Source organism: Peromyscus maniculatus, chromosome 4, assembly GCF_049852395.1.
Source record: "Peromyscus maniculatus bairdii isolate BWxNUB_F1_BW_parent chromosome 4, HU_Pman_BW_mat_3.1, whole genome shotgun sequence".
NCBI lineage: Eukaryota > Metazoa > Chordata > Mammalia > Rodentia > Cricetidae > Peromyscus > Peromyscus maniculatus.
The window spans coordinates 14,615,996-14,635,547 of NC_134855.1; the positions used below are offsets into that span (position 1 = coordinate 14,615,996).

At 54.8% G+C, this 19,552-nt stretch overlaps 1 protein-coding gene across 2 annotated transcripts; it reads left to right on the forward strand.

The window, feature by feature from the left end:
• Positions 1-467: 467 nt before the first annotated feature.
• Lhx3 (LIM homeobox 3) lies at positions 468-8,785 on the forward strand. 2 transcript variants are annotated; one of them, XM_006980988.3, is made up of 6 exons: positions 468-826; positions 4,853-5,024; positions 5,799-6,001; positions 6,481-6,632; positions 6,727-6,895; positions 7,474-8,785. In XM_006980988.3, exons 1-6 carry the CDS (start codon positions 739-741, stop codon positions 7,893-7,895), a joined length of 1,206 nt encoding a protein of 401 aa, XP_006981050.1. In that variant the 5' UTR covers positions 468-738; the 3' UTR covers positions 7,896-8,785. The 2 variants fall into 2 exon arrangements, with proteins under 2 accessions (XP_006981050.1, XP_006981049.1); XM_006980987.4 differs by lacking the exon at positions 468-826 and adding an exon at positions 2,425-2,619.
• The last annotated feature ends 10,767 nt before the right edge of the window (positions 8,786-19,552 follow it).

A 19,552-nucleotide genomic window follows, 5' to 3' on the forward strand; every position in this document is an offset into this window, starting at 1 on the left:
TTGAGGTGTTCCTGGCTGCCAGAGCCTGGGGAGACCAACAAGCCCAGAAGCTGCTGAGACTCTCACCGAGTTTCCCATCTGCTCTCTGTCCCTGCTCTGTCATCTCGGGGCAGTGTGTGTAGAGCGGATCGCCTTGCAGGAACCTGGGAGCTTCTGTGAGGAGCCTTGGAGTAGCGGGTGGATTTGCACACTTGACCCTCTTCCATAGGTGGGGATTGGAGAGGAGCGTCGGAAACCTGCCTGCAGAGTGCTGGATACAGGTGGTCGAATATGGGGAGTTCTAGAGGCCACTGGCTTGTGCCTGCAACGGAGGCTTGGACCTAGAGTCTGCTCCACCAGGGGAGGGCAGAGTCCCAGGCTAACAGCCCTGAGGCTCCCAAACCCGCATACTGTGAACATGGTGCCTCCAGCCAAGGCCCAGAGCCCAGAACAGAGCAAATGGGAGCCGCTATGCTACTATGTGGCAGGTTAAGGAAGGTCCTGGAAAAGGACTACCACGTTTCTTAGACTGGTCAAACCCAGCCCTGGAGTGACGCCAGCCTGACTCCGCCTGCCCAGGCCTAGAAGGGGCCAAGGGCGGGGACAGAGGAGGGGCGGGGCAGGCTGGAGAAGGGCCCCAGCACGCTAGTGCCGCCTTCAGCACCGCGGACAGCGCTGGTCCAGTGAGTGGGCCAAGGCCTGGAAGAAATCCAGCACTCCAGGGAACACCCTGCACCAACCCCTGGATTAGTGACTGCCATGCTGCTAGAAGCGGACCACGATTGCGACCGAGAGCAGCCTGGTGCCCCCGGAGCTGCTGCCCTCTGTACCTTCAGCAGGGCTCAAGGTAAGAGCCATTGCAACCCAGAGGCCTCCACACCGGGCGGGAAGGAGAAGGACAGAATTCCGAGTGGCTAGGAAGGAGTAGCACAGGAGTAGCTGCAGAGAAAAAAAGTACAAAAACTATGAGGTGATCGCCGGCAGGGGCTACAGGGAGGCCACAGGGTCAAGAGTGAACAAGAAAATCTGAGGCTGGCCTGAGACGACGGTGTCAAGAAGGGGGCAGAGTTAGGAGCATAAAGAAACCTAGCGATCGAATGTCCCTCAGCATCCAGAACGGCTCTGGCTTAGAGCAGGGGTCCCCAGGCCAAGTCTCCCGCCTGAACTCTGATCCCCAAGGGCTATTTCATTGCTATGGACGTTGGAAAATAATGGAGGCATTGTTGGAGGCAAGCCAGATGCCCAGCAGTGTGGGGCCGCCCCTTCCCTAGTCTAGCCCCACAAGGCCCCCGCCCCACCGCCTCTGTAGCAGCTGACACTCAATGGCTCACATCCCAGCTCGCCCAGCACCCATTTCACTCCAAGCTGGTGTTCTCTGACCTCCTTGGAATAACAAGTGCAGAGCAACATGAAGGGATGAATGCAGGCATGGGGCTCTTGCCCAGGGAGGCAGCAGGTGTGCTGCAGGGAGCAGGTGGGAAATCCTGTGCTCCTTCACGCATCCTTCCCACCCTGGGCTCTGAGAGTTCCCGGTCCAAGGGACAGAGGCGGAGCAGGGCAAGCAGGGGAACCAGGAGGGCGGCAGCAACCTGCTGATTCCTCAAACACTTTCTGGGTGTCCCTGACAGTTGTCAGGACCCTACACCCTGCTGGGTTCTACTTCCTGCGGGTGACAGCACGGGCCTGTCTCCTGACTGGGTCCTGTGAGCCCTCAGTGAGGGTACATGCAAGGAGAGGATGGGTTCTGGTGGGCTCACCTGTTCGGATGGGGGCCAGATGTGGATATCCACGTGCAGGGATTGTTCTAAGAAGGGAGGATAGATCCCAGGGCTTCCACACCCGCTCTTTTCCGACCTAGAGACTTGGCTCTGTGTTCCCACAGAGGACACCAGGCCTGGGGTCCTAAGTATCGGAACCTTCTCCCTGCACTAGCTCCAGGCGGCAGTTCCAGAGGTGGGGTCCGGAAGTGTCAGAGTTGGAGAGGGGGCGTCAAGTCGGGCTCCTTGCAGCTCTGCTGTGGCTTCTTTCCCTCAGTATGCTGAGGCCACATTCCCTCGGTGGTTATCAGGTTGCCCTTCTGCTGACCAGGTGTGGTCCCAATGCTTTCCAGCTCAGGCTCAGAGGCTAAACATGAGCTATAGGAGAATGCGGTTCCCTCCCTGACACTTCCCTCAGGACCTCAGCCCTCCGAGAGCCTTAGTGAACTTGCTTCGGGGCAGGGACAGGCATCTGTGGGAAGCCTTGACTGGGTAACAGCTCTGTCTCCATCCTCGGGAAGTGCAAGCCCAACGGCTTCTGGGCACCCAGCCGCCAGTGGCCTCGGAGCGACTCCGAGACCCCGGCCCAGCCCCGCCCCGCGGCCCCGCCCCCCGCCGCTCCGCCCTCCGCGGGCCCGTGGCTTGGCGCCCCGAGGCCTCCCGTGGGCACAGCGCCCAGCAGCGACACGAGTCGCTCCGACGCCAGCTCGGGAGTCTCTGCAGCGGTGGCCTCACCGGACCCAAGAGAAGTTCAGGGTCGGAGGGCGGCAGTACCCGGCCACAGGCCCCATGGAGGCTCGAGGGGAGCTGGACCCGGCTCGGGAAACGGCGAGCGGTGACCTGCTGCTGGCGTTGCTGGCTCGGAGGGCCGACCTGCGCCGAGGTGGGTGCCCGACGGAGCGGCTGCACCGGACAGGCTCAGATGTCCTCGGTTTTTTTTGGTGTTTTTTTGTTATGTTTTGTTTTTTTTTCTGGCCTGTGCGCAGAGGCCGGAATAACCCAGGGTATTTGGGCAAGGGTATCTCTGAGGGGCTCTGGCACGGCTAGGCAAAGGCACCTCAACCTCCAAAGTGTGTGGGGCCCCTGGTGCCGCGTTGTCCTGGCACTTGGTCCTCGGGCTAAGGAGCCCTTGGGGATTCAGAAACAGTTTAGGGAACCCTTTGCAGCTTTGATCTGGCTGAGGCCCTTGAGCTGGAGGGAGCAGAGGAAGCTGTTTCAAGAGACCCAGGAATCAGGGAGCAAGAGTGTCTCCTAGGGAACTTCCTTCACCCAGTCCCTCCCCACTTCTCAGAGGGATCAGGGCCAGGTCATGCTGAACCGCACACCTCCCCTGATTTGGGCCTTGGTGGCTGCACCCGCAGCTTACTACTAGGCTGGTGGCCGAGACCCGTTTTCAGGGGAAAGTGGGACTTGTCTGGGCCCCCAGTTTCTTGGTGGTATCAGTTTCTTGGCAGGGCTTTGGTTCTGGGGAATAGGAGCGTTCTCCGGGTTTCCAAGCTGATGGGATACAGAATGGGGAGAGAGACAGGCTGGCAGAAGGTTGGAGCAGGCGGGAAAAGGATTCTATCCAGTCTGGGGGGTCGGATATGACCTACTTGCTTATTTATTTATTTTCCCATGGTTTATGGGAGGGGTTGACCGACCGTAGGGGCTGGGAGGAAGAGGTGGGAGGGGAGGATGAGAAAGGGGGAGGGGAGGAAGGCTTGGTAAGCCAGGCTCCAGAGCTCCGGGAGGCTTGCTAGAGCGCTCGTGGCTCCCGAGGCGTCACAGGGCCCTCCAACTCTGTGTAGGAAATTGTGCGGAGGCTGGAGTGACCATGCAGCGTAAGCAAGCGGAGGTCCAGGGTGGCTTCATTGGGAGGCTTGGCGGTGGGCGATGGCTTTTGTTGGATGCGGGCCTCCTGCGGGCTTCTTGGCCGAGGCGCTGTCCGTGCCTGGGTGCTGAATCTGCAATGTCTGCTCTGTCCCGCCACCCCACTCTTTTCTGGGGATCCTTGCTGACCTATGATGGCTCCTGTGATTTGATACAACTACAGATGATTTCCATGCCCATACTTGGAGATGCGGTTTTGCTCAATGCGGGACAGCATCCATCACAGGCTTGTGGCCAGTGCTGGAGGGTGGTAGGACAGATTTTGTTTTTTTTCTAATTCCATCTGGAGGCCAATCTGAAGTTAGCTGTCTATAGCCAAAGAGGTAAGGACACTGGTATGGGTGTGATATCATGAGTGGGTCTTAGGTCTTGCACATGGTTCTCCCTTCTTCTAGAAACTGTTCCTAAATTATCAGGGACTCTTCATCCCATGAACACGAAGAGCCCCTCCATGCTTCCCGGGCTCTTCAAAGGCACCTTTGGATTTCCCCAACCCGATTTCTGAGGCCTGTAGTCTGGTGAGGGTCGGGGGATCAGAAGTGATTGATGAGAACTTAGGTGTTTGAGGAATTGATGGTATAGAGGGGTGAAACCACCTACTGTGTACCCCAACTCATACCTGAGCAGGAGAGCAGCAGATATACTCATAAAAACATAGCCAGTCACTCCTAAATACCTGCAGCCACTCAAAGTGAGGCCAGTATTCGTTTATACCTTAAATGCTGCAGGCAGGAGCCAGGGCTGGACAGCCTCACTTGCTGGGACTCTGTGGACTAAGGCCAAGATGTTTCATCAAAATCACAAAGGCAATAAAGTCCCATGTGTGGCCTTTTGCCCTTGCTAGTAAGGACATGTGTCCTATTTTTTGACCCAGCTTTCCAGATCACCCAAGGGGCAGGATTTTCATTTGAGATGGACATGACCTGTCTGGTACTGGGGACACCTTGTAGAATGGTTATTCCACCTTAGGGGACAGCCTGGTCACCTTTCCTGTTGCAGACACATTTCTAGGCCTATTTCAGTTTCCTTTGCAAGGAGGCCCAGGGGTGCTGCAGGACACAGTATCCATCCATTGCCCTCACTGGGGAGCCCGGCAGCCCTGAGAGCAGGCAGGGGAAGGTGTGCAGAGAAGCAGATCCTTGCACAGCCCTGAGGTCTGCAGGCCTGCCAGCTGGCCCCAGCCAATGAAAGGGCCAGCACCCATCTTTGTGGTCCCATGACCTGGGTTATTTTTGTATCCACAGAGATCCCAATGTGTGCCGGCTGTGATCAGCATATCTTGGACCGCTTCATCCTTAAGGCTCTGGACCGACATTGGCACAGCAAGTGTCTCAAATGCAGTGACTGCCACATACCTCTGGCTGAGCGCTGCTTCAGTCGCGGGGAGAGCGTCTACTGCAAAGATGACTTCTTCAAGTAAGCTGGCTGCAGAATTGCTCTGGAGCATGGGAAAGAGTGAAGGGGGGGGGGTGGCTGGCAGAAATGAGGCTGAGAGTGAGCTTCGTGATAACTAGGTCCCTGGCCAGGTAAGGCACTCTGAGGTCTGGCCAAGCTCAGGATGGGGCTCCTCATGACATTTAAAAAAATAATTTTCATTTTATGTGCATATGTAAGTGGCCACATGTTTGTATTATGTACCACGTGCATGCCTGGTGCCCTCAGAAGATTGAAGAGGGCATTGGATCCCCTGCAACTGGAATTACAGATGGTTGTGATGTGGGTACTGCCATGTGGGTGATGGGAACCGGACTCAGAGCCTCTGGAAGAGCAGCCAGTGCTCTTGGCCGCCCAGCCCAGCGATCCTCCAGCTCCAGCATTACTTTTTAGGGTATTTTGTTTTGGAAATCATGAAAGCAGTTGTTTGTTAGCTTTAAAAAAAAAATTAACCTGAATACAATTGTAGAATTGTATGAGACTTACTCCCTTTTAAAATGTGGTTTTGTTCCTTAAATATCTGGGGTGTGGGCATCTGGGAGCCGAGGGAACTGACCCAGGTAAGGAAGTGCCCCTCCAGACCCACCTTCCCTAGCAGCAAAGAGCAGGCTCGGCTACCCAGGGTATTGTGGCTCTGCCTAGGCTTGTGGAGCGGGGCTGAGTCTTTCCGACCGCGCCCCAGGCGCTGGGAGCTCGCTGCTTTGCGACCCGCTCTGGGCGAAGGAGCTCCTGAGCCGCACCCTGTGCATCCCGCAGGCGCTTCGGGACCAAGTGCGCCGCATGCCAGCTGGGCATCCCGCCCACGCAGGTGGTTCGCCGCGCCCAGGACTTCGTATACCACCTGCATTGCTTTGCCTGCGTGGTTTGCAAGCGGCAGCTGGCCACGGGGGACGAGTTCTACCTCATGGAAGACAGCCGGCTGGTGTGCAAGGCGGACTACGAAACAGCCAAGCAGCGAGGTCAGTGGGCGGGGATGGCCCTCACTGCCGATGAGGGAAACGCTCAGTCCTGAAGGCGGGGGACGGGAATTGGTTTGGTGCTGGGAGGTGGGGCGACCTGAAGCCCCAGGCACTCAGCTGGCTGCTCCGGGAGCCCGAGTAGCAGTCGCGTCGGCGGCGGCGGGAACAGGAGGTTGCCCGCTTTGGGAGAATTAGCAGCCTTGACCATGAAGAATTAGCAGCTTTGACCCCGAAGATCTGACTCACACAAACTATTAGAATAAGGGGGTCGAGAAGCGTGTCTGACTGCGTTGTGCGCCTCGGCGGGTTCTTAAGACAGAACCCATCTGCCGGTGCTCCGCGTTCGATGAAGTGCGCGGGGCCACCGGCAGCCTTTGCCGGGGAGCCAGGGCACCACGGGCATCCGGAGAGCGATGCGGGGGCTCTTGGGGTGAGACGCGGGGAGAGGGCTGGCCGGCCTCACCGTTTGTCCCGCGCAGAGGCCGAGGCCACAGCCAAGCGACCGCGCACGACCATCACCGCCAAGCAGCTGGAGACACTGAAGAGTGCCTACAACACTTCGCCCAAGCCGGCGCGCCACGTGCGGGAGCAGCTCTCCTCCGAGACCGGCCTGGACATGCGCGTGGTGCAGGTCAGCGCTCGGCCGCGTCCCCCGGGCCCGCGGGCGACAAGGGCCACGCGCTCCAAGGGAAGCCGGGCGGCCACTCACCATCCCTACCCCCCAGGTGTGGTTCCAGAACCGCCGAGCCAAGGAAAAGCGACTGAAGAAAGACGCCGGCCGGCAGCGCTGGGGACAGTATTTCCGCAATATGAAGCGCTCCCGCGGCAGCTCCAAGTCCGACAAGGACAGCATCCAGGAGGGACAGGACAGCGACGCCGAGGTCTCCTTCACTGGTAAGCCCGCCGCCGCATCAACTGTCTGTGGGCTGGGACTGTCACCCCACACCCCCGGCTGCCTTCCTGGGGAGGATCTAAGTTGGCCCTCAGGTCCCCCATCCTCTGCTGTTCTAGAGGCAACCGACTGCAACTTTGGAAGGCAGAGAAGTTCTCCAACCTCCCCTGGGGAACTCAACCTCTTATTTTCTACACCAACAACACTCTTCACGTCCCTTAATACCCACTTCTGTTTGGGGCTGTATTGTGACCTCGGGTTACTAACACAGCCTCTGGAGCCCTAAATTTCCTCATCTACCAAATGAGGCCTTCCCGGGGTTGCCCGATCCTGGGCTCTGGCTGGGGGAGCAAGCCTCCGATCTGAGATCAAAGCCTTCCTTGGAAGGTGCAGCTGAATGGGCCCCGGTAGGGGGTGGAGGAGGGCCGAAGGCAGGCAGTCTTAGTTCCGAGAGAGCTGGAGAGACTTGCCGATCCCTTCGTTCTTGTGCTTAGGACAGTCTCCCTTACTCAGTCAGCGGCGGGGAGGAACCTCAGATGGAGGGATGGGCTTCTCATCCCAGCTCTCTTTTCCGTTGCAGATGAGCCGTCCATGACTGACATGGGACCTGCCAACGGCCTGTACAGCAGCCTGGGAGAGCCCACCCCTGCCTTGGGCCGGCCTGTAGGAGGAGGCCTGGGCAGCTTCGCACTGGAGCACGGAGGCTTGGCTGGTCCGGAACAGTACCGGGAGCTGCGCCCCGGAAGCCCTTACGGCATTCCTCCATCTCCAGCAGCCCCTCAGAGCCTTCCCGGGCCCCAGCCTCTCCTCTCCAGCCTGGTATACCCAGACTCCAACTTGGGCCTTGTCCCCTCGGGGCCCCCAGGTGGGCCCCCACCCATGAGGGTGCTGGCTGGAAATGGACCCAGCTCTGATCTGTCCACTGAGAGCAGTGGTGGTTACCCCGACTTCCCTGCCAGCCCCGCCTCCTGGCTGGATGAGGTGGACCACGCTCAGTTCTGACGGAGGCCCCCAGTTCCCCGGGCTCTAACTCGGGGGTCTTGGTGCTGCCTCTGGGTGGGCAGCTAGCCCCACCCCCACGTTGTCCATTCCAAGGACCTCTGAGGGACGGACAGGGTCTCCACTGCCAGGATCCCTGGCTCCTCCCTGGGCCTGAGGGGGCTCCCTAGCCCTTCCCTGAACACAAGGATGGCCTGCCTGCCTGGTGGCTGTCCACAGGCCAGTGACTCTTGACCATGTTTTATAAGTATTTCTCTCCTGTTGTCGACCGGTTAATGGAGCCCTTGCTGCTGTTTCAGACAGGGCGGGAGGCCCAGGCTCTGGCCCTCAAGTCCTGGCATAAAACAACAGTAACAACTTGCTTCATTGCTTCTGATAGGACTTGGTTGGGGACCATGCCTGTGTCCTCCCCGGCCAACTGACGTCAAAACCTGGGAGCAAACCTCTCCTCCCTGCGGCCAGTTCTCCCTCCCTGGAGTCTCCAGATCTTTCTCTTCTGGAATGTGTTGAGGAAGTGGAGCTTTCTGGAGTCCCTTCTCCAAGGCGTAGTCTTTAAATATGAGAGCAGCTCCACAGCCTCTCTCAGGAGCAGAGCTGTGCGCCAAGGACAGACACCATTGCCAAACAGACTGTGATCCTGTGCAGGGGGCAGGGGGCAGAATCTGCCAGCCCAGACTGAGAGGTCTCTCCCACTGGAGGAGGCTGGGCTGGGGGTCCTCCCAAGGGAGTCTGCCTCAGACACAAAGCTTGGCCATGTGTGAAGTCAAAACCGTTCCTGAAAACCAGGATCTTGGCCACCTGTTGGTTCTGTAAACGTCCCGTGACTTTTATTTATTCTCTGGTGATCCGCTCTTTCCAAGACTTCAATAAATTTGTCAGTTTCAGTGCTCGAAGGCCTGTGTTTCTAGCGAGCCTGGAGGGTACAGCTGGAGTATTGCTGCAGAGGGTGTCCTCTGAAAGCTGAAGTACGCGGCGGTGCCGGAGGGGTGGTAGGACTCGCTGGGACTGGCCCTGGGTATGAATTTGGCCTCTTCTCCTGGGGTTTTGTCCAAGCCCCTGAGCCCCTGGGGTTTTGTCCAAGCCCCTGAGCCCCGGAAATAGGCATGGGACTGACTGTCCGTTCATGGTGGGATTGGTGCGGGGCACTAGGGTCTCTACTATCCCAGGCCAGCCTGGGATGTCCAAGGAGCCACCCAACACAGCAGGAGTGCCCTGGGGAGTCCCCAGAACGACTCAAGTTCTCTACAGTTTGGATTCTGGTCCTAACTGCCCAGAACTTAACTTGCTGTGTAACATAGAGCCTTTGGCTTGACTTCTGGGAACCCTAAGCAGGAATGACAGAGCTCTTTAGGGGGATACTTCAAGCAAGGGTCAAGGCGGGTGTGCCAGCCTGCCAGGTTCCGTCCCGCAGAGACCAGCGGCGGGAACACACACGTTCCAGCTGAGGTAGAATGGGAGTCTGCACAGACAGGCTCCTCGATTCTCAAAGAAGGAGGAAGCAAGGTTGGTTGCTGTTATGTGGGCTGAGCAAGTGGCTTTCGCTGGTGCAGAAAACGGTTGGCGTGGCCAAGGGGAGCTGCTTGAAACCGGAGACCTGAGCTGCTCCCTAGCGAGGCTCTCCCACTCCTGATCTCCTGGAGCCTTGGGTCTCTTGAAGGGGTGTCAGCTGAAGGATCAGTTGTCATTACTGGGTGTTTTCAGGCACCCTGTGAGTGTCTCCAGCAGCCACACTGGAAAGCAAGGGAGGGAGAGACAGGCAGGGAGTGAACTGACAGAATTGGGCCAAAGGGGGATGAAAGAAATCTTAAAGGGCTAGCCTTCGGCATTCACGGACTGTAGTGAGCCAGGACTGGGAAGTCTCATTACTAGGTTCCTGAACTCTTCATTCCATAAACCTGTCTCCAGACACCTCCTCCCACTGATCTACACGGGCCCACGGGGAAGACTGAGGCCCAGAGTTCCGGGAAGGGTTTATCCTGGTGGGGCACCTGCTGTAGTGAAGGTAAGGGATCCCTGCCCAGCTCCACTGCTCAGCCCTGCAACTCCAGCCTGAACTGCCTGGGACTTGGGAGGGGATGTGTCACCAGGCCATCCAGTTGAACATTCAAGAAATAATGTTTCGATCACACCCCAGCCCCAGCCCTGAGGCAGGGTTTCTCTGCGTATCCCTGGCTGTCCTGAACTCTCTCTATAGATTAGGCAGGTCTCAAACTCAGATCCTCCTGCCTCTGCCTCCCTAATATGATGGGATTAAGGGTGTGTACCACCACACCAGGCTTGAAAGAAGGGCTTCTAAGGAAGTATAAGTGTGTGTGGCGGGGGTGGGGGTGGGGGTGGGGGGGTGGGGGGAGGGGACGACGACGACGATGACACACTCCTGGGATCCTACAGAGCATGGCAGTTGGTGCCGGCCTGAGAAGGGTGTTGTGCAAAGGGCAGAGAAGTGAGGTGGGTGGGGGAGATGAGTTTGAATTCTCTTTAGGATGATGGCCACTGAGACAGCAGCTCACAGCCCAGATCTGAATCAGGATTTGGGGAAAGGGTAGATAAATGTGGCAGTTCTCAAGTCAGACCCTCAAGCCCCGCCCACCTGGCCAGCCTACAGCCCCACCCCCAGGGCCACTTGGGACCTTTTAGGCGTTGACAGGTTAATGAAGTGCTAAGCGTCCCCTGGGGGGCTCTTCTCTCATCTGCTGAGCCCGCCGGCTCTCTCCAGCTGGCCTTGTCGATAACTTTAGCACCAATGGAGCAGGAAAGGGGGTGGTGCTGGAGGCAAACGACCGAGCTATGGCCCACCTATGCAGGTCCTGAATGGGCTCATTTGTGTAATCTTGCTTGCCTCAGTTTCCCTACCTGAGCAACCCTATCAGAACTGCTGTCTAATTATCCTCCCCATCCCCCAAAGGCCTGGAAGCTAGTTAGTGGGCGCACAGCAGCCAGGATCTGAAATGCTTGCCCCCCGACACACACCACACCCCATCCTCCTCAAACTGCAGCAATTTGAATGCAGACTCAGACCTCGCAACTAAGCCCCGACTCACCCTGTCAGCCCAACAGGTGTCCAGACGTGAGGTAGAGAGAGAACTTGGGCTACCAGCTGTCTTCAGGTCCCGGCAGGAAGAGGTGAAGCCCTGCCCCATGATTCCAGGTGGCAAAGATCTGCAGGGGCTTACTGTGGGTAGTGTAGTATGTGAGGTATCCATCTGAAATTCAGGATCCCTGCGCCTCATCTCCCCAGGGCCTTGTCATCTAGGAGCCTCTGACTTCAGGAGGTTTAGAGTACCCTGCAGGAGGAAATGCTACAGTCAGGGACTAGACTGAGGGACCAAGAAGGGAGTGTGCAGGGTTCCCGCATCTCTGCCTGTGTTTTGAATGTATCTCTTGATTGATCACAGAGACACCCCTGCCCAGGGATGGGATGGCGTGGGTCAGCCCCATGCCCATCTGCTCATCAGCCAGCAGGGGAGTCCCATGGGCTTTGGGTAGGAACCTCAAAGGAATGGCGGGGAGGGATGACCTGAGATCACCCACTTGGGCTTGTTAACTTTTGATCTAGCAATTATATTGTATCTTTACATGGGAGAACCCAAATGATTAAAAGGAAAAAAAAAGCAGCAATTTTACCTGCTGGTTTTGGGCTCTGCTTGCAATCCTAGCCCTTGGGAGGCTGAAGCATGATGATCAGGAGTTCAAACCCAGCTCTGTTTGAGGATAGCCCGAGCTACATGAAGCCCTGCCTAGAAGGGGTGGGGGCAGTCAATTTCAACAGACACATAAAACATACTTCTCTCTCTCTCTCTCTCTCTCTCTCTCTCTCTCTCTCTCTCTCTCTCTCTCTCTCTCTCTCTCTCTCTCTCTTATATTGTAAAATTCATACTGGCTTCCATGACTTAGGACCCCTTCAATCTAGGGCACCTAGGGACACACTCCTCTCCATTCTCCCTCCCCGCCATCTGCCACTGGATCAGCCCCCAGGCTGCTCAAGAGGGGTGTAGCGGGGAGCGTCCAGCTCTGGGGCTGGCCCTGCGGAGTAACCACCGCGATAAATCAGATGGGTTTCAAAGGTTCCAGTGTGGAGTGCTGAGTCCCAGGGGCTGTAATGATCAATTCTTTAAGCCCATAATTGTTCAAATTACTCTGAGCAACATAAAACATTAATTTTAGGAAATTTAATAGAAAAAAGCTCTTTAAATCCACAGCGAGATAAATGACACCCAGTATGGCCACCTTCTTCCATACCTTGGTGACATTGAATGATCTGAAAGCTATTTACATTTTCATTCTCCGTGGAAAATGTTGACAAGCTTTTGGCCACTGGTGAGGTCCGCTTCAGTGTGAGAGGACCCCTCCCCCCTAATTAATAGGGGAGCAGTGACTTCATAAGCAGAGTTTTCATCCATCTGCCTGGGCGACCTCAGGTGATGGCTCCCACCCTCCTGAAGCCGATGCAACTGTGGCTCATTTTTTATCATAAAAATATTCCATCCTGACCTGTGAGCCCTCTCTTGGCATTTCAAAAGTAGGTGCAACACTGGGAAGCAGCTGCCGTAATCTGGGCATATGGGTAGAGAAAAGTGCAAGTTCTGCAGCCCGCCAGGGCAGTGGAAGTGGAGCTGCCCTGATGGATTCCACAGACGACACTCAGCCAGAGTCCTCAAGTGCAAACCTCCCCCGCCCCACTGTCATGGGGGTGGGGGAGGGCATCTCTGCAAGGCTGCAAGAGCCAGGCAAATTCAGACTTGGAGTGGGACAAGAAGGGTGGGGGTGGGGTGCTGGATGCGGGGGTAGATTGCCCCGGTTCCCTGCATGTCCAAGAGTCTGTTACTGATGACCTAGTAGAGCTGGACATAAGGCTGCAGGGAGTGGCCTTGGGACAGGTTTTCCCCTGTGGAGAGGGGGTGCAGATGTGTGATCAGGGAAAGTCCTGGAACAAGGGAGTGAGTAGTTCATGGAGGACTCTGGGTCTCCGCTCACTTTTGGTCATCTGTGAGACCCAGCAGTCTGGGCCACCTGGTAGCCCATGTACAGCCTCAGTCATCCGGAAAATGAGAACTAGACCACAGCAGGAGGATGCCATACCTGAGGAAGTTGTAGCTCCGTGGTGTCTGGCAGCACTCTAAAGATTTATTTGTTTACGTATTTTATGTATGTGAGTGCTCTGTCTTCATGCACACCAGAAGAGGGCATTTGATCCCTTACAGATGGTTGTGAGCCACCATGTGGTTGCTGGGAATTGAACTCAGGACCCCTGAAAGAGCAGCTAGTGCTCTTAAGCACTGAGCCATCTCTCCAGCCCCCCACCTCACCCCAGCACAGCCCTCTTTCTAAACTCAGTACCCTGGGTACAATCCCCAACACCGCAAAAGCAAACAACAAAATCACCACAAATGTGGGGAAATCGAGTCCCTGTACGTGACTGCTATGCAGTAAAAAAGGTGCTGCCACTGGGGAAATGGTACAGAAGTTCCTTCAGAACAAGTCATTTTCATCTCATCCAGCTCAGGTTCTCACCGGAAGAACTGAACCGAGGACCCAGGCCAATACCCGCTCACAGATGCAGTACCCCCGTTCATTGTGGACACACAGAAGCAGCCCAGACATCCATCAGTCAATAAATGTTGACTCAAACCCTGGTCCTCATTACCGAGGGGATGTTTCAGCCGCACAGAGGGAGTGGGTCACCTTGAAGTCCACTTAGGACTCGGAAAAGGCACCTGACTCCAATCACATGAGCGCATGAAGTGTCCAAAAGATATAACGCGATGTCCAAAGAGGACTCCCAGGGTTGTAGAACTTGGAATAGGGAAAAAAGGCTGTGGGACCTGGGTTCTGTTCTGGGTGATGGAGTTTCATGGAACCCAATGTGTGTGTGTGTGTGGGGGGGTGCTTAGCATTCACTTTATAGCATCTAATTCTGTTATGTGGCTTTCCTCTTTAAAATGGAAGGCTCCTCTCCTTGCCATGGGAGCCTGGCTCCCAACAGATGGGCAAACTGGGTGGACTGTGACCTGTAGAGTCCATTTTAGCCTCTCCCGAAGGTGGACCTGGGCCCTATGCCAGTAGACAGGGAGCTTGTTCTTTCAATTTAAGGGACCCTTCCCACAGCCTGCTTGGCATCATCCTGGCCCTGGGTTCTAAGCCATTAGTATAAGGGATATATACTCTACTCACAAAGGAAGACCGGAGTCCCCACAGATTTGCCTTGACCTTCGAGCACCCTTCCTGGTGAGGAGGGACATCAGACCCACTAGCTTCCAAGGGCCTAGTGATCATTTATAAAGTGGCTCTTTCCTGTCCCCTGGTATTATCCCCTGCCTGGCCTATCCTGGGTCACCAGCCTTGTCTGATCTCTCAAAGGTCAGAGGTCTGACACAGGGACACATGCCCTTTCACCTGCTCCCTCCCTGTTGTCTCTCTGCTTAGAGAACAGAAAGGGGCATCCATCCTCTGGAGGAGTGGGCGTGGCAGCCACCTGCTCCGAGGGGGTGCGTTTCCTGGACCCTCGCCATGGAATATTCATCGAAGCCACTGAAAGCCATGGGGCCATTCTCCTTGGAAGGGAGCCAGCTGCTCTTGCTGAACCTGGGCACCCAGAGCTGAGGCTGTGGTCAGTGGGTTTCTAACCACCTTGTCTCAGGATAACACCTGTAGCCAGGCATGTCCCAAACTGCCTCGGGGATTTGGGGCTGTGGGACTCCTACACTTTCCAGAAGATTCCTGTTTGAGCTAGTCCTCCAAGGAAGTTCATACCCAAGATCCATGCCCCCCCCCCCCCGCGAGTCTGGTGAGAACAGGGTGAGCCCCCACCTAGCTTCTCTGGGGAGTCCTGACTGCCTCTCCCACCCCTCACTGCTTTGTTCAGACCTCTAGCTAATCCTGGGAATGACAAGGTTTAAAATTTAATTAGCAGGTTTCTCTTATGCAAACTCTCCTCATTAAACTAAGTGTCCCATTAGTTAAAACGGAGGATGGCGGGGGTGGGGGTGGAACTAAGGCCAGCAGGCTTGTCTGAGGTGTATAACTGGCAGGGAGCTTTATGAGCAGGCGGACCCCTTTCTCACCCATCCCAGGCCTTGTCTACCTCTGGATTTGGTCAGAACAGAACTGATGTCCTTCAGGGGACATTAGTAGGACTTTCAGAAAGGAGTTAGGCCACCTCTTGGACAGGCTGTCAAGTGGTATGATGTTGGTGTCTAGGACCTTCTACCCCTGCCCCAGATGACGCCATGGCTGGCAGAGTCATGGAGTCTAGACACCACAAGGCATTTAGAAGGGGGGTGGGGTAGGTAGTGTTCACCCCTCACCACCCACACCTGCTGGGGACTCAGGACACTGAGCATGGTGTCCACTGTGCCTGGGCCTCTCACTCAGCTCCCTCCCCTACAGTTCCAAATCCCAGGGGTGGAAAGAAGGGGGTGGGGCTCAGTGTTTGTGGGTCCCTGGAGCTGGCACTCTCTCAGGAGAATTTGGAAAATAGAAGGTCTTGCTCCACCCATATGCCTAGTTCTTGTGCTCAGAACTTCTCTCTCTCTCTCTCTCTCTCTCTCTCTCTCTCTCTCTCTCTCTCTCTCTGTCTCTCTCTCTCTCTGTCTCTCTCTCTCTGTGTGTGTGTGTGTGTGTGTGTGTGTGTGTGTGTGTGTGTGTGTGTGTGTGTGTATTCAAAACTTCTGCTAGGAGCTGGCTATGGTGGTGCATGCCTTTAATCCTAGTGGTCAGGAGGCAGACTTCACCCTTGGAGGTTAGCAGCGAGAAGCTCTGCGTTCTGTATCTTAGGGAACCGCACAGCTCTGTACTGGCTCTTTGACAGTATCGCTGTGTGATTTAGCTCTTGGGGTTGGAGAGATGGCAAAACAGCAGCTGAGTGCTTTCTGTTCTTGTAGAGGACCCAGCTCTGGTTCCCAGCATCCACACGGCAGTTCACGACCTTTTGCAGCTCTAGTTCCAGGGGACCCAAATCACTCCTCTGTCCTCCGCAAACAGTAGACATGCACACACACGCGCATGCAGGCAAAACACTCATACACATTAAAAAAAAAAAAAAAAGACTTAAGTAAGTGTGAAGTACAATTACACTCCAAAAATGTTAATTAAAAATTAGGAATTACATTCAGGGATATTTATAAGTTTAAGGTTGAAAGAATCTGCATTTTATTTGTTTTGTTTGTTTGTTTGTGAGACCGGGTTTCTCTGTGTAGCTTTGGAACCTGTCCTGGAACTCACTTTGTAGACCAGGCAAGCCTCAAACTCACACAGATCCCCCTGCCTCTGCCTCCTGAGTGCTGGGATTAAAGGCGTGCGCCCCTACCACCCGGCTCAGCAAGTGTTCTTAACCACTGAGCCACCTCTTCATCCCTTGCATGTTTTCTTTTATGGTTTTCTCTGGGTTAAAGGAGCTTGCCCATCAACAGTGGGTTATCCTGGGGCTCCACTAAAGTGTTTAATGAAATGATGGGGCAGATTCAGCAACAATTCAAGCTGCACTGAAGCACCCTGCTGGCCAGCTGCAGTGTTCCTTAGAGGCACAAGGACTCTGTGTGTGGTTTATACAGTGGTTCAGGACAGTGAGCTTTTTTCTTTGTCAAGTAGAAATAATAGCCAGACATGGAGGCTACGTCTATAGTCCCAGCATTCAGGAGGCAGAAACAGGAACATCAGGAATTTAGGGCCATCCTTGGCTATATAGCAAGTTTGAAGCCAGCCTGTGGCAACATGAAACCCTGTCTCAAACAAGAAAACAAACAAATGTTAAGTGTTTAAGGAAATTTAGCTGCATCACAAAAGTTCTTTACCATTGCTCTTCAAATCCAAAACTTTAAGGGAGAATTTGTTTGTTTGTGACAAGGTCTCCTGTGTAGCTCAGGGTAGCCTGTGTCCCAGGTCCTGCCTTAGCCTTCATCTTACAAGTCTGGGATACTACACTGAGGTTAAAGGGTTGTTGTTTTCAGTGGGGGGGGGGTGTGCGTGCGTGCGTGCATGTGTGTGTGTGTGTGTGTGTGTGTGTGTGTGTGTGTTATATAATTTGTTTTTATTTCATGTGCATTCGTGTTTTGTGTGCCTGTATGCCTGTGTGAGGTGTTTAATCCTCTGAACTGGAGTTTCAGTCAGTTATGAGCTGCCATATGACTGCTGAGAATTGAACCCAGGTCCTCTGGAAGAGCAGTCAGTACTCTTAACCACTCACTGCGCCATCTCTCCAGACTTTGTTATTGTTTTTATATTTTTCCATTTTTAAATTAACTTTTTAGCATACAAAGTCTTGAATTTCCTATTACAGTTTCAACTGAGTTCTGAAAACACTAAACTAAGGGCTGGAGAGATGTGGTTAAGAGTGCATGGTGCTCTTACAGAGTACTAGAGTCTAGTTCCCAGCATGCATTTCTAGTGCCCTAGGTTGGAGGGGTCCTAAGTCACAGGCGCCCAAGTATGAAATTTTCATATAAGAGAGAAAAGCACTTTTTAATATGTCTGTTGGTTGAAATTAAATGTTCCAACCCCATTTTAGGCATGGCCTCATGTAGCTCAGGCTATCCTCAGACAGCTGGGTTTGAACTCCTGATCTTCATGTCTCAGCCTCCCAAGTGCTAGGACTACAAGCAGAGCCACCAAGCCCACTGGTAAAATGGCTGCCTTTTTAATCATTTGGGCTCTTTGTTTAAAGATATAATACAGTTGCAAAATTCAAAAGTTGACAAGCCCAAGTGGATGGTCTCAGGCTATCCCCATCACTCAAGGCAGCACAGCCACCAGGAATGGAGGCAGAGGTGGGGCGAGACAGCACCCAGGGCTTCCCAGAGTATAGCAGCATCTGGGCTGATTCTCCCTCTGAGCCAAGGAGGGAACAGGCTTGCCACACCTGAGCCTGGGCTGGAATCCACCTGAGCTGTTCAAGTGGCCAAGTTGGTGGTCCTTTCTTACTGTAGCCCTCACATTTCCAGGATAATGGAATTACCCAGACCGACTTCCTACTGGAGCTGACTGGGCTCCTGAGACAGTGGTGTGGGGACACACAGGTCCTTACTAGGTACTGAGAACATGGCAGGACAAGTTCTCAGGGAGCCAGCACAGGCGCAGAGCAAGCCTCCAAGTCCCTCTGCTCCTAAGACCCAGATGCCTGCCCCTGTCTACTGCAGTTGTACTGCCCCAGAGCCTAGGCATGGTATGTTGCTGCACCCCATTCCCAGCAGACCCCCCAACCACCTATCGCCTCTTCAGAACCTGACTGGGGTGGGATCTAAGCCCCTTGGCCCCGGTGACCCTGCTCTGTCCTCCCAAATCCGACAATATTACAAAGGATTTGTGTCCTTGATGAATAATGCAGAGTTAAATTACATCCGCTCTGGCTTAAATTTTCATATTCCTATCTCTCATCTCCATAAAGAATTTCCACTTGCAGCTTCATGGGGTTGCCTCTGCCAGCTGCGCGACGCTCCTAATGAAATTATTCCTTCCGCGGGCGAGGTGGGCTTCGGGGCGGCCCGCCCACTGGGGGAAAAGGTAAAAAGCCAGAGTTCAAATTATTTATCTCCCTAATAACTTAACCGAACACATGCATTATGTGTCAGAGGCCGGCGGCTGTCAGGGGGCCTCAAGCAGCCCTGGCAGCGGTCTGTGAGGAGACAGGAGCGAAAGTCACCACCAGGGCACAGCAACCCTGACACATGCTGGGAGAATGGGGGACCCTGAGCGCTTAACTCCACAGCATTGGATAGGGATAGCGGCTTCCTGTGGGTGGCTGCAGCTGCAGCCCATTGTCGAGTGTGGGGTCTCCCCAGAGGCTGCCAGGAGTTATTGTGGGTTAGTGCCCACAGACTTCCCACCCAGGCCTACACAGAGTAAGTGTTCAGAAAATATGGAATGAGTAAAGGGGCCCAGCCCAGCAGCAGCGAGGAGGAAAGCCTGGAGCCTGCCCCCAGGGACCTGAGGTCCAGCCAGCCAGGAGGAGGTGGGATCCAAAACAGCTGGGACAGTTGCCCAGGGAACATCAGAGGAAGAGTGGGAAGACACCCGAGGCAGGGAGTCTGGGCAAGAGGAGGCAGAGGCCTTGGAAGGAAGCAGCCAGGAAGACGCAGGGCGGTTTAAGGGTCCTGATGCACACAACAGATGCAGACCACCTTTGGGGTGAGAGGCAGTCGACCCCAGCTCACCTCTCCCAGGTTCTTTCAGCCTTTGCAGGCCTCAGTGGCCATTTCTTTGGGCTCCCACACTTCCCAGCTGGGCAAGGTGAACAAGAAGAAACTCCAGGTTGAGCCCAGCTCCTCAGTTGGCCGTATCCTGCATCTTGGCCCATGGCCCCAGACTCTAGGCCCTCAGGAGACACCAACGGCCCCTTGTCTTGTACTTATAGCCACTTAATCTGTTTGAGCGGATGGCCCCCAATATATCTCCAAATATTGATCAGCGTTGGGCTGATAGAAGTTCAAGCTCGCAAGGTCTCGCTCTTTGACCCCCAAATAGGGTATGAATCTCAATCGAATAGACTGATATTCACACTTGGCTTCTGCGCACCGGCCGGAGGCTGCGGGAAAAATCAATGAAGAGTGCTGAAGACTCACGATTTATAGAACACCTGCCATTTTAATATTAGAATAAATGTTATATTGCACAGGGGGAGGGGTCACAGGAAAATATTTCTTAGAGAGCTGTTTCTGTTGGAGAATGAT

Excerpts from the sequence above, each read along its gene's own strand:
- Lhx3 (XM_006980987.4), top strand. The coding sequence starts at position 2,526 with ATGGAGGCTCGAGGGGAGCTGGACCCGGCTCGGGAAACGGCGAGCGGT. Across the intron at positions 6,002-6,480 it reads CGAAACAGCCAAGCAGCGAG|AGGCCGAGGCCACAGCCAAG; the intron begins GTCAGTGGGCGG and ends TGTCCCGCGCAG. Across the intron at positions 6,633-6,726 it reads TGGACATGCGCGTGGTGCAG|GTGTGGTTCCAGAACCGCCG; the intron begins GTCAGCGCTCGG and ends CCTACCCCCCAG.